Consider the following 27,510-nt stretch of genomic DNA (forward strand, 5'->3'; position numbering starts at 1 on the left):
TCATTTAGTGTCTAAAGTAGCCTTTTTCTGGTCTCACTACAAGGAATTCCAATGTCATTGTCAAAATAAACTGAGCTTATCTTGTAATCTTGTATTTGTTGTGTATAAATTCAAATGAGAAAACTGTTAAATGGGACCATTTATAATGAGATTTGAGATACCCTATGGCTCTCACTTGGAGACGAGTGACCTTTGTCTTTTTGGGGGCTGAGTAACAGCACGATGAAGATTTAATAGATGTGTGCAGAGACCTGGCAATAGATTGGGGTGTGCATGGAAGAGGTGCTCAATACGTCTTGCTCTACATATTTTTGAATTCAGCACGCTTGGGACTGAAGTGCCTGTTTGTGTGTTTTACTAGCCATGCCTCCTTTCTCCCTTGGATGGCTTTGGCGTTTGTTAGAAATTATTAGACAGTCACCAAACACTAAAGAGAAAGGAAAAAACCTGCACACTTTGCTTGGAAACACTGTCTGTGTTGCATAAAGCTCTGACAAGATCAAGCCTCTAATTAAATTATCTGGCACGTGGACAATTCTGTTCCGAGATCTGCTGAGCTAATGTGTAGCCATTAGCTCATACAGCCACCAAATCAGAAATACCAAAGAGACAATTTACATAGGGCCACAGCGTGTTTTAAAAAATTCTGGTGAGTTGTGAAGCCTGTAATGTTAATTGCCAGTTAGCACATTGTAATTGCTGTAATTATTTGCAAGTAAAATGATGTAAGGGACTTAACATTGTACTTTTCTTAACACTTCACATGTTGGTGATCCACTAAATCTCCCACTTAGAGTTTTGCTGGTTATTCTAAGAGCTCGACAGCCACTCGCTGAAGTCTGATCTCATCCGCAAGCTTGCCGTTCTGCCTGTTGTCTTTAATGCTGAGCGGTGGGTCTCTAAAGTCTTTATTAAAAAAAATGCAATAAAATAATAAATGCGAATGTCTGCTGCTGACCAGCGAAAGCATAGCCAGCCCTACAGCCGGCCACACTGGAGCCCAGCTGGGAGAGAGCCCTCAGCACAAATTGCCAGCCTATTGCCTCCCACCGCCACGCCGCGGAAGTGGGCCAAAAGCTCCTCCGTATGGGATTAAAGGGATGTGTAATAGATTAAAGATCAAAAATGTTAATTAAGAAATGGTCTTTTCTAATAAGATGCCTTCAAGGGCACGGTACCAAAAATGAGGCAATATCTCATTTTGGCAATAGTGCTGGGGTTGTAATGAAGCTGGAGCACGGGGGTAAGGGGAGAAGGAAGGGATGCCTCCTGTTCAAGGCATCTCCTTCAGAACGCGTAAATCGATTAGCAATAAAAATGTAAACATGTAAGTCAGAATGACATTACTCTGAATGCTGCTGAACAATGTGTGGATTTAGATGTACGTGGTTTAGCTTGGCGTTTCCTTGAGGATAAGTTGGCAGTTTGTGACTGATAAAGAAGGACTCCTTAAGCTTAGTGGTATTTAAACAGCAGCATGGTAATTTGTCTGAAAATAACCACTCTTCCTGGAAGCTTTGATGCATTTGAAGTCAATCTGTGCAATATATTTTCCTGATGTAATTTTCTAGATATGGGAAGTTCAGCACCTTTGTTGCTGAATTGAAACTTGTAGTTTCTATGTTTGGGGAAAGGCTTATTTATTTCTCTTCAGAAAAGGGAAGAGCCACAACTCTGAGCTCTCATATTCCAGGCTCCTGCAGCAGGGAGAAGTTTATGTTTTACAAATAAACTCATATGCTAGTGTTACTTCTGTGTTTCAAACCCAAAAGGTGCTTTCGAGAGCTGTGAAATTTTATTACATCATTATAAGTAAAGAAAACATGCTTTTTCTTAAACTTGAGCATTCCAGTTAGTGACTCTGCTGTTAACGTTTTCTTAGTAAACTCATCAAAACTCCAAAAGGAAAACTCAGATGTTTAACAGTGCTTTTCCTTGTGGTGGGATGACGGGATTTCACATCCCACTTCATCCCACACTTTCTCCTCTAAACACCTTAACGCTGAAAGCTGCAGTATTTCTGAAGCGAATTATTTGCTAGCATAAAATGGAGGGACCCTGTAGGCAAATTTTTTCCCTCTTGGTTGGAAGCTTTCGCTTGGATTAAACAACCCACTGGCACGGTGAGGCTCTCTGCGTAGCATGTGTGTATGTTTTAAGGCTCTGGCTGTTGTTTGAACCAGAGCTAGAGAGAATTTGCTATTTGAGAGAAATATGGTGGGAAGGCACTTGCTGGTCGCTGTGTGTGCATGGCGAGCGGGGCTGACTGAAGCAGCCTGACAGAAAAAAGTCCTCTGACAATGGTCTGAAATTTGGATTTGTTGCTCTGGCTGTGTATATTTAATCTTCATCTGTTGTGTGAATCTTTAGCAGAAAAGAGCATTTGGAGGAGATCAGTGAGTGAAAGGCAACGGCTCTGCGCTACCTGCTCACCTCCAGCCCCCAAATTGAAGTGGGGAAGTGGGGCGCAGAGTCCATGTCCTTGAGAGAAGGAGCAGTGGTTTTCCCTGGGTCCTGTTTAATTGAGAGGGGGTTTGGAGCCCTCAGAGCTGGGCACAGTGTAGACTTGTGCTTGCTGGTATTATTTACCTTGGATGGGGGCTGTAGATGACTTAAATTAAACACTAAAGTCCTGTGCCCTGATTTTGTCAGATGAGTGAACACAAATAGAGATAGTGGTTGTTTCCATCCACAGAAAGAAAATCGGAGAGCTATTTCTTATCCAAAGACTTGTCGGATGTTTTTGTAGTTCATAAACGTATCATTTTGGCAGACTGTTTAGTTCCATCTTTATTTGTTTTCACTTATGGTTTTTGTTAGAAGAAATGTGTAACTCGGACTTGAATTAGCCTTCTCCCAAGAAGGGCTGTGTCAAGCCATTCTCGCTGACTCATCAAGGAGGTACAACCATAGCAACAAAAAGATCATTGCCTTTTTCCTTGTTAGGAAGTTTGTTTAAAGACTCAAAGTCATTTTGTACTGGGCAATTTTGGAGAGAGTGTTCTGAATTGAAGTTTTCTTCTGTGTAATTTTGACTATTCAAAAAAGATGTATGTAGTCTGTCGTTCTTCTTTCAGCTACAGTGGGGAAGACTTCAGTTGTGCATTGTTGATTTAATCAAGTAGGTTATATTTGCAGAAAGATGGTCAGTTTAAAATGCCATCATTCATTTGTACAGAATGTGTGTCCCATATAGAAATTGAGAAAACTTAAACTTTGATAGTCGTTCATATTGGGCTCCTTGTGTTTAGCACCAAGTCCAGATGACCATTTATCCTGTTAAATGAATGAGAAATGTTCTGTGTAAAAAGCATTTGGCTTCTCTTCCTTGATCATATTGAACAAAATACATTTATTGCCAAATTTCCACAGTAACATCCAGGAAGCATATACAAAATCAGCAGGGTTAGCCAGGTATAACTGAGAGCAGCATTTGGTCTAGAATCTTACAAAAAAAAGGTTGTGCAGTAAAAATGTAATTTTTCTGATCAAGGTGAATTTCATGCTGCAATCTTGCATGAGTTAGCTAATTGCCAGATTGGTAAAACATTTTCTGAATAGGATGTTGCAGAAATCTTCATTTTTTCTTCTTTTTTTCTGTGTATATTGTGTGTGCAGACAGCTGCAGTGTTGAAGACATGAGGAATATCACTTCTGCAAATGCTCTTTGCATCTCTGGGTTTGTGTTATTACAGCAAGCATAGATACTTCTGTATAACAGAATTAGATTATGTTCCATTTTTCACCCTTACTTCCAAAAAGCGGTGCTTGGTGTTTATGGTGTTTTGTGTGTGAAATTGAAGTAAGAATTGGTGTTGCTCTTCCTTCAAAATGGTTTATAAAAACTGGTGAATTTTTAGGGCTTTTTCATATACTGAGGTTGTAAACCTGTTGTATTTTAAACGTCTTTCTGAGTTGCAAAGAAATCCACAGATACACCACAGGCGCCGGAAGCATGGTGGAGCCATCAGTGAACTATTAAATGAGAAAACACATCATAAGAGTTAAGTGATTTTTAGCTTGATACTGTAATGAAATATTTTAAAACCGTATCTGGTTAATGAACATTGTGGCCAGACTGCATAATTGGCCAAGGATGTAGGAAGTGGAAGCACTTTAAAAATAGACTCCTAGCTGTGATAGCTGTAAATCAGGTGGAAGGGTCCAACGCAATCCTCAAAGCCCTTTTTCTGCATCAGCCACGGGGCTGTGGGAGAGGGGCTGTGTGGGGCTGTGGGTGCGGCAGCTGTGCCCGCGTGAGCTGTGGTGTTTGGCTGTTGAAAAAGCTGTTTGTAGAACGAAGTTCTCAAGTGTGTGTCTTCCTACTTGTCAGCAACTAAAATGCAAGTTCAAGAATATAAAGAAAAAAGTTGGGACTGGGCCCCCACAAAGAAATGTGGCTTTTAAAAATGGATAATTTTGTTATTATTACTCCCGTTTACCTAGTGCAAAGTACACAGGGAATGGGGCTGCTAAAGAGCATATCAACTAAATTAGGGTTAATTAGAAGTTCTTCCAAATAGCTGGTGCTTCATCAGCAACAGAGCAGCGTGTAAATAAACCTAATTTCTCTCCAACTAAACTCTTCACAAGCTTAATTACAACAGCAACAATATCTCCCCCCCCGCCTCCCCTTTTTCATTAGTGGGAGCGGGTCATTACGAGCTGTATCTGGTGAGGGTTATCATGAGCAGTCCAGAGCTGCACCTTTCACAGGTGTCCTTCGAGGCTGGGGAAGAAGTGAAGGAACTTTCAGCATATCTGGAAGAGCCCAATTAAGGTAGTTCATAAGAAACTTGAGAGGTAGAAAGCACCGATGGAAAGGAAAAAAACACCACTATATTCTAGAGAGAATTTTGTTAATTACTTGAAGTGTTTCCACTATTTGGATTATTTGCCATCTTGCTTTCTTCCCTTATTACTCATTTGCCAGCAAAACTCCATACTTCGGGTTTTATCTGCCCCCCTTTATTTTTTTTTACCATACATTATCCTCCCAGTAGGTCCAAGGGCTCTGATCCTCTGATCCGGGTGCTGTGTACCACACTGTTGTCTCCTGTTCCGACACTCAGGACCTGCCGAATGAGAGGAGCAGCTGAGGGAGACAAGACTTTAAAGTCATTTTAGCTTTAACTCTTTTAAATGTCTTTTCACACTTTCTTTACCACATAGGGCTAGAAGAAAGAATGCAGGAAGCTGTTAGGAGAAAAAGTGTTATCACTGCTAAAAGGATCACCACACTGGAGGACTGGTAGAGCTCACTTCTTATTCCAGGGATAAATAGTTGAAAACCTCTCGCCAGAAATTGGTTATCGCAGAGAAAGTACAAACCTGGGTGCAGGTTTCAGCTGGGTGCAGAAGTGCTCTGCTGAGGGCTCATTTAGAGGGATTAACTTCTTTCATTTGGTGCTTGATTCACTGTCCTCTGTGATTTATTTTTTAAATTTTTTTTTTAATTTCTAACTCTATTGAAGCCAGTGCATTCCTTATTACGCGGTGTCACGTTTCAGCCGATCCCAAATTAATAAATGAGCAGCAGCAGAATAGCATGCAGCACAATTCTAACAGCATGAGCTGCACAGAAGTATATTTCACTTAGCTCCAATTTAAATACTCTGCTTTGCTCGATTTAATTATGTGAAATTACTGAATTAATGGCTTTGTCAAGTGAAACGTGTAGGACTTCAGAGTTCGGTATTAAGGAAAGAAATTGGAAAGGAAATTTGAGGTACATTAATTTTTGCATGCAGGCTCGTTTTAAACACAAACTGAAATTTAACTGAGCCCACAGCCCAAAATCACATCATGTTTTAAACCCAGGGAAGAGAGAACGAGCAGAAAGTAGCAGGAAACTTTCTGAGTTGTTCTGCTAATTTGGTTTCCTTGCTGGCTTGTATTAATCTCCTCGGTGTATCTGCTGGGCAGGCGAGGTGTTTGTTTGTGCAGCCGGGGCTGGCCACGGTCGTGCGGAAGGTAATACTTTTTGCAGAATCTGATGCTTCTCTAATAGCTTGGCCACCTGTTAAATACCCTTTCCCATGCTGCATAGTATGACTTTCTTCGCTCTTTTCTGGTTGAGAATCCTGTTAAATCAGTTGCCTTTTTTCACATTCATTGACTGAATTATTTTGCTGTGGTCTGAATACCTGCACCAAGACATCGTGCCCAGCTTGGTGCTGGTCGTGCAGAGATACACATGCATAATGAGACCTGAGGGTAATGTTTCTGAAAGCTTGTAAGCCCCACTCTTCTGAAGCCATTTAGACACGTAGGTGCCTAACTCTCATTAATTTCCAATTTCATGGGGTTTTGTTACAGTCTGTTGCCACACAGTGGGTATTCGGCTCCTAAATCACTTGGGCTGCCTACCGATGTCCCTCCCAGCTCCAGCTGGAGCAGTGTAAGATACTGTTTTCTCAATTTCTGCTCGCTTTGCTGGCACTGCCCAGTTTGGAGGGCTCCCGTGCAGCAGAGGCGTGAGCCTCTGCCAGGAGTAACTGGTAGTAGAGAGACATGAGCATATATTTGGGAAAATGTGGCTTTTTCCTCAGGTGCATTTGAAGAACCTTTTTTCCAAAGTCAACCAGATTTGTAGAGAGAATGTCAGTGAGCTTTTTTTCCTCCAAGATGATGTTTGGTATTTGATCAGACTGTAAGCCCCACAACTAGGTTATGGTCCAGGTCCCACCCTATTATAAACAGTAATTTTACCTAAGAAGCTAACTCCACGAACCCAGCCCCACAGAAACCTCGCAGGTCTTTAATCACAGTTTTGAAGACTTCCAGGCACAGTTATCACAGAAGCAGGTCCCTTCCATGCTCCTTCAGCCACACATTTGTCATTCCCACTGGAAAACGATCCAGGCAGGTTCTGAGCAAACCAAGACCCATGAGAAGGTCAGTGAAATAATTATTGCTTTCTCTAATTTGCCTATGTGTATTTTTCTTCCTGCCCCAATACGTTTTTCCGTCTTGTTCCATCTTTTCCCTCTGTATTGATTCCACCCCTTGGTTCCTGACAGTTTGCAGAGTGCTATGGCTTTTTCCCTCTCAGTCCTAATGTTTTGGGGTTTTTATAGATATAAAAAGATGAATGCAAATGCTACTTATAGGACCCTGTAGATTTGGGTTGTGAAAGGCATTAATCTTCAGCATAGTTTTTAAACAAATCCATATTTAAAGCATGGAAAAAGTGCATTTCAAACAGAAATATATTCAGGGACATAAGAGGGTATTTTGAATTGAGGCCTTGCTCTGCTTTCCTGTTACATCTTGCTCCGGTGTGCATACACTGTGGGCTGTTACACGCCAAGGATGCGAATCTTCTGAGAGCCAGAATTTACCTGCAGAAGGACAATTCAAAGTCCTGGACCTTACAGAGAAACCATCAAGGAATCTGAATTTTGAATTAGGCAAAGGGGATTCAAACACTTAAATACATAGTCACATTTGTCACTTACGGTAAATTACATCATTTGTAGTTTTTGGCTTTTTAAAAATCAACAGGTTTATTTTAATAAACAGATCCAGCAGCTGCTATTCTGAGCAGAACCAATCAATACCTTATTTTTGCATTTGATCTGCAGCTGGAATAACAAGCCACATGTGAATTTTATTAAGCCTTCTGAATTTTCTGTCTGTTCAGGGAGCTATAGATTTAAGTTTTACAGATATCTGGCTTTACCTTAAAGTAAAAAAAAAAAAAAAATAGTTCACACCATTTTCTTAAAATAAAAAAATAAAATAATTTGTCACGCCTATGAATTAAAATGTGATTAAGATGTCCTGCGTTACATGTGAGTGGGATTCCATGGAGCTGCTGGAAACAGGACACTTGTCTTCAAGAGAGACTTGGATAATAATAAGTTGAGCATTATTAAAATAGTCATATACCTAAATAAAATTAAAGTGCCATTTTTGTGCTGAAAATTTACATGGATTTTATTCGATATGATGGTCAGTATTACTTAACAGTTGCATGTCAAAGAGTGAAAGTAGATTTTTATGAAGAAGTACACTTCACTTTGAAGTTAGTAGTTGCTGCATACTAATTTCCTTGTACATATAAATGAATTTTAGATTGGTTTTGATTTGAACCTCATTATTGGAACTGAAGGTGGTAGTTAACTCCCATTCAGATGCACCTTAAGAATCTGGAAGTGGACAATAACATCTTATTTCCAGACACAGATAATCTGTTGCACAACTATTACCAGTCTTGGATAAGTGGATGAGAGTTTTCTGTGAGTGATAGCTGAGAAGTTGGGATAGCTGTGTGCAAACACACTATTTGATTTGAATGCCGCAGAGATCTACAAAGCAAATTGCTGTTTGACATCGGAAGAAGTGTGAGGTGTTGATATTGTGAAAAAGCAGTGGTAACTGTTGTCGGCACTTTCATGTGGAACGTCCCTGGTAGCAAAGAGAGCAGAAGTGAGCCATGGTAGAAAGTGAGATGTCCCTTCTAGGAGTGTGCCTTTCTGCTCCGATGCAGGCCGTGCTTGCCGGGTCAGATGCACACCGGAGAGGTGCCTTCTTCCTTTGCTCTGCCATCTGCTAATGAACTGCTGTGCCCCGCTGCTGCCACAGCCCACTGTAGCCAACCGAAAGCTTCCCTCACCCTGGGTTTTGAGCCCTTTCTTTCCAAGGAGGAGGCCCCAGTGTACAAGAGGGGTGCTGCTCTCCTCGCAGCCCTGCCAGGGGCATGGGGCGTCTGCTCCCCAGAGGGGCAGGAGGGCACCCTGGGGGGACCGAGCTCAGTAACCGGGCAGCGTCCTGCAGTTGGGCAGCGTTTTGGTAACCAAGCAAGTGGCATGCTCTGGGCTGCTCCGCTCTCTGCCTTTTGTTGCGGTCTCTAAAATTCACTTACAGTGCTTTTTTGTGGCAGGGAAGTGTTTACATCCCATATTTATACCATTACACTGGTTGCCAAACACTGAAGAGCTGATAAACACTATGTACTGTTAACACTATAAAGTACAATCCCACTGCTGCTTGCATGCAAATAAATAATAATAACTTAGCTCTTTGTCCGCTTTTCGGTGTATAAATGCATTTGTCGCATAACATAGTAACATCTAAATCATTTTAGTAAAAGCACTAGAAAGGCTGAAACATTACCTGCAGGTACGATTAAGAAGAAGTTTTACTGTTTGGTGGTGGTTTTGTGATTTTCTTATCTGATTTTTTTAAAAAACACTTTTAAAGTGATGTGATGCTTAATCATTATTGCTGGGTTTCACTTTTTTAAATTTTTAATTTCACTGAGTTATTTTGCCTTCCTAAAGACTGGGGGATTAGCCTACAGGATAAAAGTTACTATGGAAATATTCATTAAATCTTTTCTTGTAGCTGTTACAGACACAGATATCTTTTTAATGTGCCTGGTCAGTTTTGAGGCCATTATTTTTGTTACTAGCCATAAATCATTAGCAAGTATTTTTAGTGTCATCAGTGAAAGGTTAATAGAATCCCATAATTTTCAGATACATCTTTTTGATTAGCTCCTCAGAAATTTCCTTAAAAAGGGGGGTGTAAATTGTTCCACACTGAAAATTGGAGACTGTGTCCAATTTGTGCATAAATTGAAATTGTCTTTCTAATAGACTCTTTGGAAGGTGTGGGGTTGCCTTCAAGGTAATGATTTAAACATAAACTGACCCTTGATGAGGGAGCTGGAGTTTCAGTTTAATGTGTTTCTGCAGTTTTCCTTTGCCTTCAGTGCCTTCAAATTCCACACAAATAATTCCTTCATAACAAGTGCCTTTTCAGAAGATGTATGCTGCTGACAGTTAATATAAAATTATTGCCCCTGAATGCATTTTTGTAATTACTTCCCAGAGAACTGTCTTTGTGTTAGAAGACATTTCACACTTTAGTAACATAAGTGTTTGGGGAGAACATGAGTAATAATTACAAGCAGTCTTTCAGTGAAAATAAACCTAAAAATTATAAAAAAAGCTAATGTTAAAGTTGGTTAGAGACAGTGAGGAATTTATTTAGCACGTTACGCCTGTCTGTATATTTTCCAAGTTTAATAACCCTTCAGTAACTAAACTTAAAAAAAGCAATAAAGAGTAGAGAAACTGCTTTCTAATTTTTAAGCAATAATGAAACTAAAAACTGATTAAAAGTGACATGCTACTAGACACAGAATAAAGAAACTTAATCTGAATACTCCTATAGGAGATTTCTGCTATAATGGAAAATGAAATGGCTCACAGTTTGATCAATAAAAAAATTAGCAGCATTTAATAAAAGGTTTCTCTAGCCTGTTGACTAAAGGATACTACAGAAGTCTTGAAATCCAAGAAAACCAGGGTTGTAGGGTGAGTTTGGGTATGAGAGTGTGATGCAAAAATCATTGACTGAGCAAAGCCAGTGGGTTTCAGGTTAGATTCAAATGTAAAAAAAGAACTTGTTTAGAGAACATGGAGCCAGGACTGTCCATATAAATATACATACGTTCTGGTAGTTACTGTGCACATACCAGCGGCGAGGCTGGATTTGATGGAGGCAGAACAACGCAGGGCGAAGTCTTGCTTTCACTGGAGAAAACAGGGCAATTATACTGTATTTATGTAGATGTATGTATGGTATATCTCTGTACCATATAGAGATAACCATATATAGATAGAAGTGGGCTCAGGTGAAAGCAAGGCACCGCGAGGCAACAAGTGACACGCATTATCCGTTCTGTGATCTCTGTGACTGTGCTACAGCAAAGGAAGGTGCAATGAGCTGCCAGTCCTCTGCCACGTCTTCCTGCCAGCTCTTTCCATGCCTTTAAACTCAAGGTAGACACTTAAGGTTTTCTTAAATATTGTAGCTGCTAATTGGAGAAAATTGTATCCCATCAGTGAAGTAAGATGAACACTTTCCCTGTGAAGTGTTGGTGTAAGTTAATAGAAGGATGCTGAGAGGAGGATGCCGGGGGCGTGCAGGGCTGTCATTAACAATTCTGTGAGCAGTGCAATGCCGGCAGAAGCAGGCAGTGGTGGTGCAGGCACCAGCAGCACTTAGCTTGTTATTACCGGGTGTTTAGCTTGGAACCGCTTTCTCTTAAAGCGTGTGTACAAGCAGATGTAGAAGGAGGTGCAGTACCCCATCAAAATGGTTTTTCCTTGCTAAATTAAAGAAGGATGCTGATAACTGTCCACCTATTTAGAAATTAATATGATTTAATTCATACTGGTGTGTAATAAGACTCTGTTGTGAAATGTTATAATGTGTGCTTCCTAAAGTCTCTGACTTTTGTATATTTTGTTAGCACACTTCACACAAAACTGTATTATTGGTATAATCTGTGTTTTTATCCTGTGGGTTATTATCCAGAGAGATACTTAGCACTGAGCACTCTCCCTCTTCCCTTGCCTTTCCAAAAGAAGCTCTTGTAGCCACCATTGCTGCTTGTCGGTGGAGTCTGCTGTCAGAGTCAGACAAATGACAGCTTGGAGAGGCTGCAGCGGCCATAGCCCTAGGAGGGCACGAGGAGGTAACAATATACAATTTTCATGGTTCAAGGGTAGCCTTATCCTACTGTTCTTCATTACAGTACTGCAGTGAGATCAATTTTATTAAGTTGTAAGTCTTAGGAGGCCAACACCATTAACTACATGCTGGATCAAATAATTTTTTTGGTATTATGATTGTTTTTTCCTCTTGTTGAGGGAAGGCAAGATCTGATGCACGGATCTCTTCAGCCTGCGAGAAGCATTACGTGGCGATTGAGCGTCGGCAGGATTGTGTGGCAGCCTGTGCTTCACTCACTCTGCTCTGTCATGTAGTCATCCCGTGCAATCTGATGTTGCATGGAATATACCGTGGTGTTTCATGCATTATCCTTTCTGGCTCTTTGTTTTTCAGCTAGGCACCTTTTTTTTTTTTTTTTTCCCCATGTGGTTTGACACTGTGTGAAAGACCTATGCTGCACTGCACGATAGAGCACCAAACCTGCTTGCTTTTGATGCACATAGCAATGATTTGATGTGCAGAACGAGCTGCCTTTGATACCTGGTCCTGGTCCTAGAGCTGGGATGCAATCTACGCTCTCTGACGTGGTTTGCTTGGCTGCAGCAGGTTTTTGGCTGCTTTGCTGGGTATGGTCGCAGTGGTTACAGTGGCTCACATTAGGGCCCTGACCCACTGAGGGGTAGCACACACATATACCTGTGTTCAAGATGCAAGTGTTGAAAAAAGATACTTTCTGAAATGTTGAAGAGCTGCAGAGTGGAGGTACCCAGCAAAGCCAAGACTTTTCATCCTTTGGGAAGATTTCAGCTGAGGTTTCTTTGTGTTTTAATAACTGAAACACTAGTGGCTTTTTTGCCTCTGTTCATTCTTCTTTGACAGAGAACTTTGGCCTCTCTTGCTGCATGACAGTGCTAGAGATAAAATGTAACAAACCACATAAAACTACATAAGAGACCTCCCCCACACTGATTTGGCATTTGACACCGAGCAAAATGTTTACTAATGAACATTTAGATTAGGCTTTTCCTTTAAGTCATTTGTTTCTTTTGTTCTCACTTCCTAATTATAGATGAAATTTCCTTTCCTTTTGTCTTGCCGGGGAGCTGAGCAGCCGCCCTGCGGCCACTGGACAGGAAGGCTGCACCCCTGGGTGGGCGAGTCCCAGGAGGTGTGTTAGTTGTGTGCCAGCACCTGTCATTCTTCCAGGAACTAGCTTTTATTTCTTCAGTGCCATTTACTTTTATTATTTGTTCTGCATCTCTGGAAAATTTCTAGGAATTATTATAGCCCTTTGTGAGATCTTCAATTGTTTTTTCTTTGGACCAAGGCAGAGGAATGAAGAGATGTCTCTTTCCTACTCTTCTTTTACCTTTTGCTTTCCAGCCCTCAGATTTCAGCAGTGTGTATGCATGTGTGTGCACATGCCTAGGTAATGATTTGCTCAGCTTAACTTTAGGCACTCTGTAGACAGCAGCCGTAGCTCTGCATGGTGAAGTTGCTGTCTAGCACTAAAACTAGCACTAAACAACTTCTTGATGGAAGCCCTGTAACTGGAGGTATTTAAAGCCAGACATGACCCTGCACTAGATGGTATGTTCCAAAGAACAATCCTAGATTTAAAATAAATCGCAGATTTAAAAAGTCCTCAGGCTTAAAAAAAAATTAAAGAAAAGCCCCAGAAAATTTACTGGCACAAAGACAGAAAGGCTTGCCTGCCCTGTGTTGTGCTGATAAGATTAAAAGTTTAAACTGTCCATACTTGATTCCACAGCTGAAAAAATAAGCTAAGAGGTTTGTTCCTTTTTTAATTTCTCTGTCCCATGTGTTGCACGGTGTTACCCATTTCCATGTGTCTCAGTGGAAACATAGGTAGGCATCAGCAGCGCTTCCTGAGTGGCTCTGACCTTCTTGTGTTTTCAGTCCTTCATCACTAACTGAAGTCCCCGAAGCAGTTTGCTGCTGCCGTTGTAGTTGGGCTGGCACTGTGGTCGGGGGCTGAGGATCTGCCACGCTCAGCTCCAAGCACAACCCCAGCCTGGTAGCGGTGCTGTACATCCCGGTCTGACTGAAGTAAGTGGAAATTTGCTCTTGACTTCAGTGAGGCCCAAGTTGAACATGGTACATGTAATCTGTTTTCAAATATTTGGCTTTAGGAGCGCGTTGTTCCTGTAACAGAGCTGTTTTGAACACAGCTCAGAAGGCATTTCTACTGACTGCAACTTTCAAGCCAGGCCTTTGGGAATTCACTTTTCCAGCTTTGCCAAGTTTGCCACATTCCTTGGACCACCAGGTCAGGCAGGAACACTCCCAGTTCTTGCTATGTCCCCTTTGAAATAGTAACTTTCTAGAGCATAAGCTAGCTTTTACAGAAAAACCAAGAGTCATTAACAACATTAACTGTAGTGGCAATTAGAATAACATACTCTTGACTGTTGGCCAGATTGTTTAGGTCATAGGGTAAAATATTCTTCTTGTGTAAAGCCCTGCAGGCCTTCCACTGTGCTACGGGTGGGAGGGGGGCGGGGAAGGGAAAAAAATAGAAAAACAAGAAGTCCCCCAACCCTTTTTCCTGGCATTTTGGGTAGAGTGAGGTGTACTTTCAAGGCTGATCTCTCAAATTCTGTCCTCTCTTACTCATAAAAGATAATTGCTAAAGCCATCATTAGAGATGGCAGGTTCATTTAAAAATTACTATTAACACTTCTGTGAAATGCAGGGGCATTTTTTCCCCCCCTTTAGAATTAATTAGCGATAATTTATCTGAAAAGGCGGTGCCAGCAGCTCCCTTCTGCTGGCATTTGCCCATACCCTTGTGCTGTGCACAAACATCCCAGTGGTGGGTGGGAGCCATGTGCCTATGGTGCTGTGCCGCCTTCACAGAAGTGTTCCCTGCACAAATTCCTCACAGGCCAGTAACTGTGATTGTTGTTATTTTATTTTTTTTTTAGCTGTTTAGATAGAAACTACTTACTACTGAATTAAGTTCACTAAAATCTATCATAAAAATTAGCTGTCTCAGTAAATAGACATATCTGTGCTTGACACTACAAGGTGGCCACTGATCTCTGGAGATGTCAGAAGATGCCACTGGCTCTGGCCACCAAGAAGCCCCTTTGTGTGGTAGCACATGGACGTGCCCCCTCAAAGCCAGGCCCAGCCCCTAGATCCCCCATGGTCCTGGTACCAGCGGTGCCTTGGCCACCTGTGGTGACCTGAACCCTTTTGGCAGTGTGCTCGTGTCCACGTGCACCCATCCTGCCCGGCGGCACTGGGGCGGGGTGCTCCTGCAGTTCTTGCCAGCAGGAAAATTGCAGGTTAAATTTGTGAACCATTACAGCAAAACTCCTCAGAAATGAGTTCCTGAGGAATGCTCGTGGCCTGCTGTCCTCATCAGGGAAACTGAGCTCACTGCGGGAGCAGCTGGGCTGCGTTTGAAGCTTTTCCTTGCTGGATGGACCACCCATTCCCATCACCGCCCTGGTGCTTGCTGGCTGTTTCTCTCCCCCGGGCAAGGAGCTAGTGTCTCCCCAGGGCCGCCCGCACCCCGCACACCCCGCTCGCAGCTTGTGGTCAAAATACACAAAGGTCAAAAAACCAAGAAACACCCCAGATTTTTCTCGGTGGTGCTTGGTTTCTGCAAGGCAAGCACCAAGCATGCGGCTTGGCAGAGGAATCTGAAGACCGTGTTATTCAAAGGACAGTAACACTGAGGCGTGGCAGACATGTACAATTTCTTCAACTCACTAAAAACAGAAAAAAAATCTCATTTTACAGCAATGTTGCATTTGCTAAATAATTTATGCAAGATTCACTGTTGTGTTATTTGACATACAACTCTGTCAAGCAAAAACGCTTTTGAAAAGTTGCCTAGAGGATCAGATTTCCCATTCAACAGGGAATTAAAAAATGTTTCTGGAATTTTGCTTTGCAGTCGGGAATCTATTTTCTTATCTCACATTGTACAATTTATTTTTCCTAAAGCAGTGTGCTAAATTATTTGTTATTGTTGGACTCAGTCGAACAGCTATATCCCTGGTGTAGTCACGAAGTGTTGGAGTAAAACCAAGGATAAATTTGTCACAGTGTACTCACCAGATTAGCTGGTCTTTAGGTTAACTGTCAAAAGACAACATTTCTGCTAAAAATATTAGTGAAGGTCCCTTAAAGCTCCCCAAAGTTGCCCCAAAACTTTCTTCTTCAGATTGTGGCAAAGTCAGTTCAGAAGTGCTTCCCTGAGGTCTTTGTCGGCAGGCAGTGTGGAAGCAGGTGGCAGTTCTTTAGGTTAGATTTATATACTTGGACTATTTTTATAGGTTTCTGTCTTATAAAACTGGAGAGTTGACATTCTGATTTATTAACTATCAAGTCTGCAGGACATACAGGCTTTAAAAAGATTGAATGAGCTAAAATGTTTGTGATTGCAGTCTGGGATGAGAGACTGTATAAAGGTGTGCCAAGTAAATATGACAAAATGTAAGTGATAATTTGAATATGTACATTAAGTGATGTGTGAAGTAAAGCAAAGCTAGTATAGCTTTAAATGTGACTTATTATTTGGTGAAGTAGTAGTATAAAGAGAACCAGAATCATGTGGGTTTTTTCATTACAATACATTTTTATTTAAGGAAGAGTCTATAAAGCATGAGGTTCAGCGAACAGCATTTTATTGAATAAACATAGTACAGATGATGAATTACAATATAGAGAGCTCTGTGAGTGATACTTTTTATAACCAAATCCTTAAATTCATTACCGCTGTGTAAGTGGCATATCTGATTTGTTAAGATGAACATTATATCTAGCCCTTAATGGAAATTTTGTAGTAGAAAAGTATGTATAATTTAACAGTAAAAGAACCTGAAAATGCGCAGATCAGTTAATTGCTAAGAGGGATGCTGTGATACACCAGAAGCAGCCATTGATTTTTAATATTTCCATTGCAATTCGAAGGGTACGTCATGTTACGAGTGCTCCATGGAAAACTGCAGAGTGTTTTACACTGGTTGATTTATGTTATCATGCGCAGTGCAGAAGATGGTATAAAATGTGCTCTGGCTGGATGGTGGTAGCAGAGCCCTACTAACGTGTGTGTCTGAATTGCAGTGCTCGTGGTAACCAGTTTTCATCTTTAATAAATTTTATTATTCAGCTCTATTTCATGTTCTCAGCATTGGCTGTCCTTAATCTCTTCGGTGCTGATCTAATTTTAGAAACAATTCATCTCTCTGTTTGCTGACGTTTCCTTAATGGCTTAAAACCCAAATGCATCCCGAACCAACAAGGTGGCATCTCCCTCCTGCCGGGCTGAGAGCAGCCCCCAGGCTTTCGGGGTCAGCCGGCACACGGAGCGGGAGGATCTCTTCTCCTGGAAGAGCCTACGGTTCCATCTCGCTTTGCTGGGTGACTTCTCAGATGTTCCCCTCTTACCAACAGGGCATATCAGAGTGTGCAAGTGCTTGCGAAGGCAGGTGAAATGGTGCAGGTGTAGCACCTGCGGACTGTATCGCCCATGCTGGTGGGACATGGTGCGGAAGAAGAGCAGGCATCTCCATTTCAGCTGGTCACCAAAGCCTGGTCAGTGTGGCCAGCGTGTCTAATGGATGCTTTCCCTGCTGAGAGGGCAACAGGAACTTAGAAGGGCTTTTTCGCCACTGCTGCTGCTCCAGAGTGCCCAAGTGAGGGTGGCTGCAGTGCTGCGTGGAGCCATCGGGCACAGCTGGCTTCAGGCATGTCTGGGTGTCCACCGCAGCCAAGGGGGTGTCCTGGAGTCATGAGCACGTGGCTGCAAGCCCATCCCTCATGAGAGGCCACTGAGTGCATGCTGGGGGTGTTACTGTGGCCAGCTGCCCCTGCCTCCCACCCCACTGCCAGCGGAGAGCTGGCTGCCCCAGGTGTGCAGCTGATGCCTGCACAGCCCCGGGGTGCTCGGCCTCCCTGCACTGGGGTGTTTCCAGAGCTGCCAGAGAGATCAGTCTCCCTGTACACTAATGTGCATGAAAACTTCTGGATTTTTTGGCAAAGATGTTTGTGCTAGCCCACGCTCTGGTCACAGACGAAGATAAAAAATATCTGAGAGACCTGAAGGTCAGATGCAATGCTGTTGGCTCACGGCTAGGTCGGCACAACGCAAGGCTCATCTGCCCAGCCAAGTGCCTCTCATTAGTTCAGCGGGACCTCTCACGTCCTGGGGTATACATGTGCTTTGGGGGTCTTCAGCTAGAGCATTTTTTTCCTTGTTGTTACTAATATTGGGGCTTGGAGGCGGCAGGGAGAGGAGAGCATTGAGAATTAAAATTCAGCACATGCCTTTTCTTTGCGGGCTGTAATTAATCTTGCCAATTTTTAAGGCTTTGAGAATCTGGTTAAGTGATAAAACACTAACAACTTTATATGACAGAGAGTTAGAGGCTCCTGCTATACACCCACCAGAGAAGATTAGGAGAGAGTGTTTGCAGGATTCGCACTAAGCAGCAGAGAATACAGTTGAGAATTGTTGCACCGCATGATATAAAAACCACATTAATATAATGAAAGGTGTCGGGAATAATGTGAGAGCGGCTGTAATTAAATGTATCTTAATAAGTGCAACATCCTTCTTAAAGCTCTTATTTTTCAGACCTCTCAAACTTAGAGGATGTTCTTGCTGTTGGCAGGTGGCCTGGGAGGAGAGCTGGAGAGTGAAGCGAAGGACAGCCGGGCCCTGGAAGAGAGGAACAGTGTGACGAGCCAGGAAGAGAGAAATGAGGAAGATGAAGACATGGAGGATGAGTCAATTTACACCTGCGATAACTGTCAGCAGGACTTCGATTCACTGGCAGACCTGACTGAACACAGGGCACACAACTGTCCTGGAGGTAATGTTAAACTAGCTTTACAGTTCTGACAGGTGGTTAGCTGGGTAATTGGACATAGCAACAGCTTGAGGCCTCAAGTGAGATTAAAGAATTAATAATGTAATTTTACAGTTAATGTAATTTTATTGTGGTGCCTTGGGTAGCCTTTGTTCACTCCTTTAATAAAATTAAAAGAAAAGCAACAGCTTTCCAATTGGAATCTGTCAGTAATTATGTTAGACAAAAATGTTGTGGGGTTTTTTTAATGCTAAAAGTTTCAGGCAGGGTATTTTTTCCTCGCTCTCCAAATGTAGGAAGATTAAAAAAGTTAAATGACTGAAGTGTGCAAAACTCCCAGGAAGAAAGGCCTCTGAACCCCATAAAAGAACATGACGATTTCTGAGATTAAAATTCATAGTGCGAGTTTTGTAATCCCACCCTAAAAATACACCGTTCTCCCTAGGTTATTATTGCATTGCCTTTTGAATTTTATGGAAGTGAGGATGGCATCAGCCTACGCTGATCTTGATTTTACTTTCTGTAAAGTAAGAACAAGCTCAGAGCATTGGTGTGAACAATTGCAACATATCTTGCTTTTACACGGCTGCCTTTGCATGGCCAGCGGTAGCAGCAGGTATTCTGCAGAGCACACTAAGCCGATTTACAGGGGTAGTAAAAAGCTTTGCAGATTTTAACAAAGATTAAATAAAAACTTAGGAGGGGGAGCACAGAATATGTTCATATGTATTTAAGTCAGAGACTCTCATCCTTCACCTTCCTGGAATTGAATACTCTGCCATCACTTTTTCCTTCACACTCATCTGAAATATTTTTAGGCATTTGCTGTTATGACATATGGATAGGTCGAGGCTGGCAGAGGGCAGGAGGGTTAGTTTCTCCTCTGGTGCAGCAGTATCCCATCCTCTTTCCCCAAGTGCATATTCTTCCCTGGCCACTTAATTTGTTTGGTAATTAGTCCATGTTTTCTGCTCTTATTTTTGGGCAGAAGTAAAACGATGCTCAGCCAAGAAAAAATACAGGAAACAGAGTGCAGCAAGGGAGGGAGGATCAGGCCGGGGCTTTGGCTCGGTCTGACTCCTGCCCTGAGAGCATCCTCCCCTGCCTTGCTCTGGTCTGCGGAGGAGAGGGCCCCCAGCTCTCATTCCTGTCTGCTTGCTGGGAGGAAGGACAGAGGGACGTTGGGGCTTTTCCCCAGCCTGCAGGTGGATAGGGATTGCAGTCCTATGCCTGTCCCCAGGGCTCCTTGCTCTGCGCTCATGTTTAAACCCTGCATAGGTTGCAAACTTGAAAGTGTGTAAAATTGAAAGGCTCCTTCTTGCAGGGTAATTTCTTGGCCAGCTGACAACCATGGCGTTGGCCTGAGACTTCTGCAAATGTCGTTTGTACCCTACTGCAGGGTAGTAAGCAAGAAAATGCCACTGAATAGAAAAATCCTTGTTTTCCAAACTGGAAGGCGAGGTGCACAGCCCATGTGGACACTGGTCCTTTCCAAAGGAGCAGTCGCAGGGACAAGTTGTTCCCAATGCCATCCCGTGTGGGGAGTGGGACAGGCAGGATCCCACCGGGGCAGGCAGGCGGCCACGCAGCCGCAGGGCACATCTCCAGCAGCTGTCCCTGGGCGGCCGCTGCCCCGCCGCTGCCCTGTCTCCTAAGTTGTGCTGGTACAGCTGCTCATGGCGCTGGGGGTGAGCCCCACCAAAAGAAAAGCTATTTTTAGCCCAGGTGTCTGTGTGGGTCTGGTTCACTGTGTGGTCTCCCAAACAGCTGTAATGGCACAACTGGGGGAGTGGAGCAGGGCAGAGGGGAGTGGGTGCTGCTGGTGGGGGCTCCAGAGGAGCAGTGTAAGGTTATGACTGGTGACCAACAGCACTATGAAAAGGAGCAATTTTTTCCCCCAGGCAAATATACATTAAAACATAGCAACCTAGAGATTCTATTCATATCAAGTCAGTCAGTGTTTTCAGACCTCAGTTTTTATTTATCCTCAACATAATATTCTGTTAGACTAAGAAAAAGAAATCATATTTTTTGAGATTTATCAAAATAATTTGTTAGTATTCCCATTGCTAATTTTTGATTGCAGGTAGCATAATTTCATCATCTTTTACTGTCTTCACATGTGCTGATGTTTTACAAAGACATTTTGTCGTAAAAAGGCACCATATAACTATCTGCATATACATGAAATAGGTGCTAATTATCTCCATGTGAGGATATCCTTGTTCTGGAACACAAGAGTGTCTGTTTTCTATTTAGCTTAATCTAGTGTCCTGAAGTGATTTAAAGTAAATAGGAAGATTGCACTCATATATTCTGGAATGAGAATGTTTCCATGAAGACAATCTGGAATATTGTTTGATACTTACATATCTTACCTTGAGGAAAAAAAATCCCAACCTTTCAGTTTGTTCAATAGCCATGAGAATTTTTGTTGAAAGCATGCAAAATGCACGTCTTTGTTCAGTTTATCTGAAAAGACTTGCACCACCCTGGTGAAAATCTAAGACTGCATTAGGAAGTGTGGTATATTTGAAGATTTTACCCCACAAAATAAGCTATTTGTCTGTGTCCCTAGTTACCCTGCACTCCTTTTGCCTATAATGCCTGCCTGACACATCTGAGGTTGTAATGCGGTGCCTGACCTCTTGGCAAGCTAGGTTTTCATGTCTTAATCTGAAGCAGGGTTTTCAGTCGTGTCTACATGGCTCCAGATCAATACAGGTAATATTTGTAGTGATAATATCACCAGGCTGATAATACAACATAACTAATGACTTCCTTTGGGATACTGAAGTTAGGAAGGTATTGTAGCTCAGGAGTGTTGCAGGATTACAAGAGATCACTCCAAAGAATAGGATAAACCATCTATTTCACTGGAATCCCTTAGAAATTCATTACGGCGCGCTGAAGTTATAATACAGTTTGAACGCAGCTGCTTTGACATGTAAGGAGGTAACAAACAGCCATTTCCCCCCTTGCTTTTTCATGTATTTCAGACTTGTTTCTTTGAGGACAAAACACCGCTGAAATCTAGACATCTCTGGTAGCATAAGTGTGTGGCATTCCTTTTGATGTCAGTGTAGTAGAGATGTTCTCCTTCTGACAGAATTAGGTGCCTTTTATACCTTTTGCTCATGACTGATGTCTGTGATTGCAGGTTGTAGGTTTCCAGTGTCTACGGGGATCTGAAAAGGGTCTAAATGGGGGCAGCTTGTACTGAAAGAACATCACATTTCCTTACCGGCTCATGTCTTCCCTTGTCTCCCAGCTTGCCCCCACAAATGAGCTCTCCTGCAGCAGTCATGGAAATAGTGCCTTAAACAACTAGTGAGCATCTTGCAAAATACTCCAAGAATAAAAAAAACCCCACTAGTGTATCCACTGGATGTGTTAAGCTTTTAAAATTAATTTAAAACTCACTGGTATTCCATGTCCCCTTAACTAGAGAAGATCAAGTAATTGCCTTTGGCAACATATGCAGTCTTTTTTATACATTTTTTTGCACACTGCTGTTACAGTGGAGATGTTGTAGCATGATGCTATCTTATAGCATTAGTGACAAGAGTAAAGAATTGCACGTGGATTTACAAATTACTGTGTCCTCCAGCCAGCACCAGAGGCTGCATGCATCAAGCAACTACTCTGCGATATATCATTGTCTGGTGGCTGATGCTGAGTTGTTTGTTGTCTAATGAAAAGTGGCTAAAAAAACACGAGATTTGCCATTTTGCTTGTGTGTTTTAATCCACCTGAGTTAGTCTGGGTTTAGCTCCAGTATTTTATTATGTTATTTTTGCTTCCTCCCATGGGTCAGAATAGCCTCATGTAAGGTTTTTTCTTCAGTTTCTCAAGTGAATGTAGAGTGTTTTAAAGCAAATTAGCACATCAATGAAGTGGACAGAAGTAGGTTTCGGTGGGGTCTCTGAGCATTTCATGAGGTCCTCTTCTGTTGTTGATAACTTTACAGGTTGTCTGTTTCAAACAGCAGCAGAGCTATATATGGATATTGCCAGCTTGGAAGCGGCTGATTTTTCTAAACTACTGTACGGTAGGAACTAGTTTATAATTAAAGTCTTGCAGTTGCTCCTTTTAAATGCCCTGTAACTTGTACACTAGGCTTACGTTTGAAATGAGGTATTGTAACTGTTTCATGCTAGTGTATAATTTTGCATTTTCTTGTATTTCACCTGCTACAAGAATTATAATTGCCATGCAACCGTATATGCGGGATGCTTATCCAGAAAACCATATACGGCAGCTTGTCAAGAAGTGACGACGTCTCATGAATGTTTTTGTCAGGTGGCACTTTGTACTTTCCACTGACAAAGAGAGACTTCTTACATGTATTTCCAAAATTAGCCCTCCCTCAAATTGTAATCTTTGGTTGCACCTGATTGGCAAATCAGAGATTTTCTGTCTTTTTGCTGCTGCATCTTTAAATTAATGAATTACTGATTGTCCTCCACAAAAGAAACTGAAATACAGTTGTGAAAAAGCAGTGTGGAAACTTAATTATACACCTAGTTTATACAGCTGTGTCTCTAATGACCTACTGGCCCTAATTACTGTGTTGTGGCTCAGTCTGAGTGCTCTTGTCCTTGCCAGAATTCTGCTCCTTTCTCTTAACCTGACTAGTGTTTCAAGCTAAAAAAAATAACAAGTTTCCTTTTTTTGTTCTTTTCTACGTTGTCGTGCTGAAATGCAGTTTTCCTTCTTTCCAGAGGTCGTAGCAGTGTTTTAAATTTGGCACCAGAAAAGCTCAGTAATATCACAAACTGTAAAAACATGGATTTTCCCTGGAGTCCACAGTTCTTGCTGTCTAGATCTGAAAATGGGCACCGGGGCAGTGTTTTTATTGTCAATCACTTGGAGGGCTCTGAGCGCAGGCTCCTGTCCTTAGTTTGTCCCAGGCGTCCCCTCTCCAGGCGGAGGGGCAGCAGGGCTCCCCAGGGCTTGGGCAGCCGCCTTGGCCGCGGTGCCCAGACGCTTCACGTGTTTCCCTGTAGTCACTATTTGTGCCAGTTGGTGCTGAGAGCTTTGAAACCCCAGATTATAGTAGGGGTATGCTTGGCTGGATGGTCCAGGGTCCGGCTTCCCTGACTGCTGTCACCAGACAGGTGATGTTTGAGTTTACCTGGAGGTTCCCAGCCAGCCTGTGAGGAGGCTCTTTCCAGGACTTCTGCCTACACATACCAGAAAATTAGCGTGCTGCTAAGGTGCTGTGCTGCCTGCCTTTCTACGCAGGGGCTCAGTGGAATATCTATTTATCGTGTAGAAGATCAAGCACATTCCTGTATCTGAATTTGGATTTGATGTCAAACAGAAGCACAGTTGCAAATTTAATGACAAACAAGGCATGTGGTAACCTTGCCGATACAGGGGTTTCACGGCGCATCCTGTGCCATGTGTTTCCTGAGCCGCCAGCACTGGCTCTGCACCCACGCAGGGTGTTTGGCATGAGTGGGGGCTGCCTGCGAAGATGCTTTTAGCGTAGCATTTAATGTATTGCATACATTTGTGAAAGTTGTGCAAAGTGTTATGCTCCCTAACAGCGTTGCTTATCCGGCAGATCGGAGGGTCATCCGGCAGGCAAAGGTAGGTGAGACCCCCGGGTGCTCCGCTCCGGCTGGGGCACGCGGCCCCACGCTCAGCCCTTCGCACGGCGAGGCCTTGGCGGGGGCTGAGCCGCAGCAATTGTTTCTTGGGCTGCCTCTTGGATTTTGCAGGCGTGCTGGATTTGCGTTGGGGGGGGACAGACGTGAATCTAAAACAATGCTTGCTCGCCATAAACACCCAGCTCGGGATTTGCTTTGTGGCCTGGCGGAGGGTCTCCCACAGCGGGGCCCGGCGGTGAGCCCACGGCAGGGCCCAGCCGCGCGGGAGCCAGCGCGAGGAGCCGGGCAGTGTGCTCGCCGATAAGAGCCTGCCAGTGCGCCAGGCGCCGCCCCCCGCAAATCGCCACTGCCACCTTTGTGCCGGGTCCCTCCGGGGACGGTGGCAAGGGAGGCCGCACCAGGCACTGCATGTGCAGATAGGAGCGCTGCCAGCACGGCTGCGGGCGGTTTGGTTGCATATAACCAAAACCCCTGGTAGGAGGGGAGGTAATGAGCTGTCTCTGCCCCTTTCTCAGCCTCCATGTAGCCAGCAGTCATCACGGACGGCCTGGTTATGCATTCTGAGGCTGCACAAACATTTCTTAGCAATGATGATGTCTTTCCTCAAGCAGCATGTATTTTTCACACAAGAAGAACGTTTTCCCTGTCATTTTTAAACATGGCCCAGTGAGGAGCTGAGGGTGACAAGTTAGTGTACTTGTATTGGCAAGGGACTGTTTCATTCTTGCTATTTTAATTGAGTTCTTTTATGTACTTTTATCTAGTTCAAAAAGTAGTCTGCAGAGTAAGCACAGGTACACATGAAAATGGATAGAAGAGAAAGTGGGTGCATGTTTTAAATGAGGCCTCTTAAAGCACGTGTCCTTTTGAAGTCTTGAACAATTTGGCACTTGGCTGGCTGAAAAGCCACTCTCGCCTCCTGATACATTGCTGCATCAGAAATGGGGAGATGAAAAAAGACTGAAGCACCCCAAATGCTGTGAAGCAAGAGCTAGCTGCTGGGTGCCAGCCATGAGAGCTCCCATGTGCAGCAGGACCTGCATTTGGGAACTGGAAACCATCCAGCTCCCCCCTGCACTACCCCAGGCCTCACGCAGCCCTTCTGGGGCGCCGAGGGTACCTGAGCTCCACCTCCCCTTTTCCCCTCACTCAGGATTTTTGTTTGCAAAGGATAATCTATTGACTTGTTACATCAGAGGGAGTATTGTGTGGGTCTGCGTAGGGCAGGTTTGTTTCTAGGCATTATAGAAATCTAAGTAAATAATAAATGTTTTTTGAAAAAGAGGAGGGGTTGCAGTGGAAAGGCTCCTTCCAGCGCTGCAAGGGCAGCTGTGCCCGCAGGAGGGAGGATTGCTGCTGCCCCAAGCAGGTCCCGGCATTCAGGAGGTTGTAGACAAAACCCAATATGTGAAACTCAATTCAGAAATGCAGTGAGGATAGCCTGGAGACTACAACAGATGCGTGCTTGTTATAAAGTGGCCTTTAATAATGCCTTAGAGAGCTCCGTGGAGGATGTGCTGGCATTGTCCTGTCTCAGACGGACAAGAGTGTAGATTGTGGCGAGGGCGCTGCTGAAGGGTGCATGTTGCCTTCCTGTGGGTTGTTGAGGGACAACCACGTTGGCCTCATCAACAGCCTTGCCGGATTCAGAGCAGTCAAGATCTTCAGACTACAGATGTGAGCAGTGAACAAGAGGTGCATTGAAAGTCTGCCTTTTTTCCTGATTTCTTCCCCGGTCCTTTAGCAGACCATTGGGTAAGTGGTCTTCATACAAGGGTGGCCATACAGAGCCAGCCTAATGGTCCCACAGCACCATTTCCCCAGAATATTCTCCTAGCTGTCAGCAAACTTACCTGAGCACTTTTTGGTGCTTTTTATTTAAATGTCTCACATAATCTTCTTCCGTGAATTTCCATTCTGAAGTTTCTTGTTGAAGCAAACTATGCCTTTAGCAATTCCCATGGTGGGGACCCAGAGTTCAATTATGCACTGGGGAGAAGTATCCCCTTATGTTCACTACAGCTTTGTCACCTGCTTTCATTTGATATCCTCTGGTTCTTCTGGTGGCGGAGACAGTGAGCGATTGCCCCTTTTCCACCTTCTCCACCCATTCATGCCTGAGCAGACTTCTTTTGCAGCCCCCTCTGCTGCCTCCAAGTCCATATTTGCAATCCTCTTTCTGATACCTCCAGTATCTTGACCCAGAGTAAGAGACTGAGGCATATGATAAAGCATGGCTGACAGGACAGCAAGTGGGTAAGGTATCGCCTTCATCACTAGTGCTAGAGATGTGGTCACATTTGCATGTCTGTCCTGGTTTCTGAGCATGAGGTGAGAGATAGTACTTGTCCTGGTGTGAAGACCTAGCAGACAGAAAGATGGTGTCTGGCCATGTAGGGAAAAAACAATTAAGACTTCAGTGTTTATTAAGAAAAAAGCAAGCAGCAGTGCATTTCAAGCACGCATCACACAACATAATTTTGTTGGTGGAAGTAGTGGGATTAAAAAAGTCTTTCTAATGTTGATTTCTTTGAATTTGTAGAATATAAATGGGTTTTTAAAAAAATCAATTAAAAATAAAGGAAGTGTGTGTACAAACATTGTCAAGAATTCCCATCTTTCATTTTTTTAAAACAAGCTCTAGAAAAAATCCCCACAGAAGTTCTGTAGTGCATATTTGAATGCTTTTGTTGTAGCCTCATTAAACTTGGCTTGTCTGCAGATACAGCTGGCATGTTATTAACTGTGCTCCAGGCTTGGGGAAGCCAGAAAGCAGCCTCCACCCCCCGGTGCCGGCTGGCTTTAGGGAAACGTGCCAGCATGGGTTGGTCCTCTTCAGCTGGCTGGCTTTGGGAGCGCTCGCTGGAGCATCTCCGCATGGCCTCTGGGTCCGGGAGCCCAGGGCTCAGCCTGCCTCAAGTGCCGACTCAAGGGAGGGCTGCAGGGTGTCCTCTGTGCCAGCCAGCAGCCTGCACCCGCACAGCACAGCCGTCACTCGTGAGCAGGATGGATCCACCAAGGTATGTGGCCTCCCGTGGACAACCTCAACTGGGTACCTACATTCTCCGTGGGGGTCTCACGCCTTTCTTTACTGTGGGCTGGCAAGAAGCAAATTAGTGATCATCTGCCAAATAGTTTCTCTGTTCTGAACAAACTCGTTATTGGACTAAACCAGTCAAATATATTGAATAAGGGAAATATTTTTTCCTGCTCTCCAAGCTGGATTTGCACATCAGAAGACCTCTACCAGAGGTCTAAGCAGCTTCTGACTTTCTTCAGAGCTTTGGCAACAAGGATGTACCTTCTGAATGCTGTTTCATTTAAGTAATTTTAATAGGTGGTTTAATAGTAAGGTGAATTTTAAAAATAGATTTCATAATTTCATATTCAATTAAAAATTGTTGAAAATATATTTAAGTTGAATAATATGTATTAAATATAGGTAATGCTATTCAAACTTCTTGCTTATTACAACCAGCTTTCATTGTCTTAACTAAAGAAAAAACTGATTTGGGGTTTTCAAGGCACTTGGTCTGTTCATGTTAAATACTAACAAGGGCATTTGCGCA

General features: G+C 43.2%; 1 protein-coding gene across 2 annotated transcripts in view; it reads left to right on the top strand.

The window, feature by feature from the left end:
* The window catches only part of ZNF423 (zinc finger protein 423), a 236,272-nt gene that overhangs the window by 53,271 nt on the left and 155,491 nt on the right, over window positions 1-27,510 (top strand). Inside the window, exons 3-4 of one of the 2 annotated variants that reach the window (XM_074881702.1) lie at window positions 18,126-18,326; window positions 22,294-22,374. In XM_074881702.1, the coding sequence (XP_074737803.1) occupies window positions 18,126-18,326; window positions 22,294-22,374 (282 nt within the window). The remainder of the gene's footprint in view (window positions 1-18,125; window positions 18,327-22,293; window positions 22,375-27,510) is intronic. The other variant, XM_074881703.1, reaches the window with a different exon arrangement.

This window comes from Strix uralensis, chromosome 12 (assembly GCF_047716275.1).
Source record: "Strix uralensis isolate ZFMK-TIS-50842 chromosome 12, bStrUra1, whole genome shotgun sequence".
In the NCBI taxonomy this organism is placed as follows: domain Eukaryota; kingdom Metazoa; phylum Chordata; class Aves; order Strigiformes; family Strigidae; genus Strix; species Strix uralensis.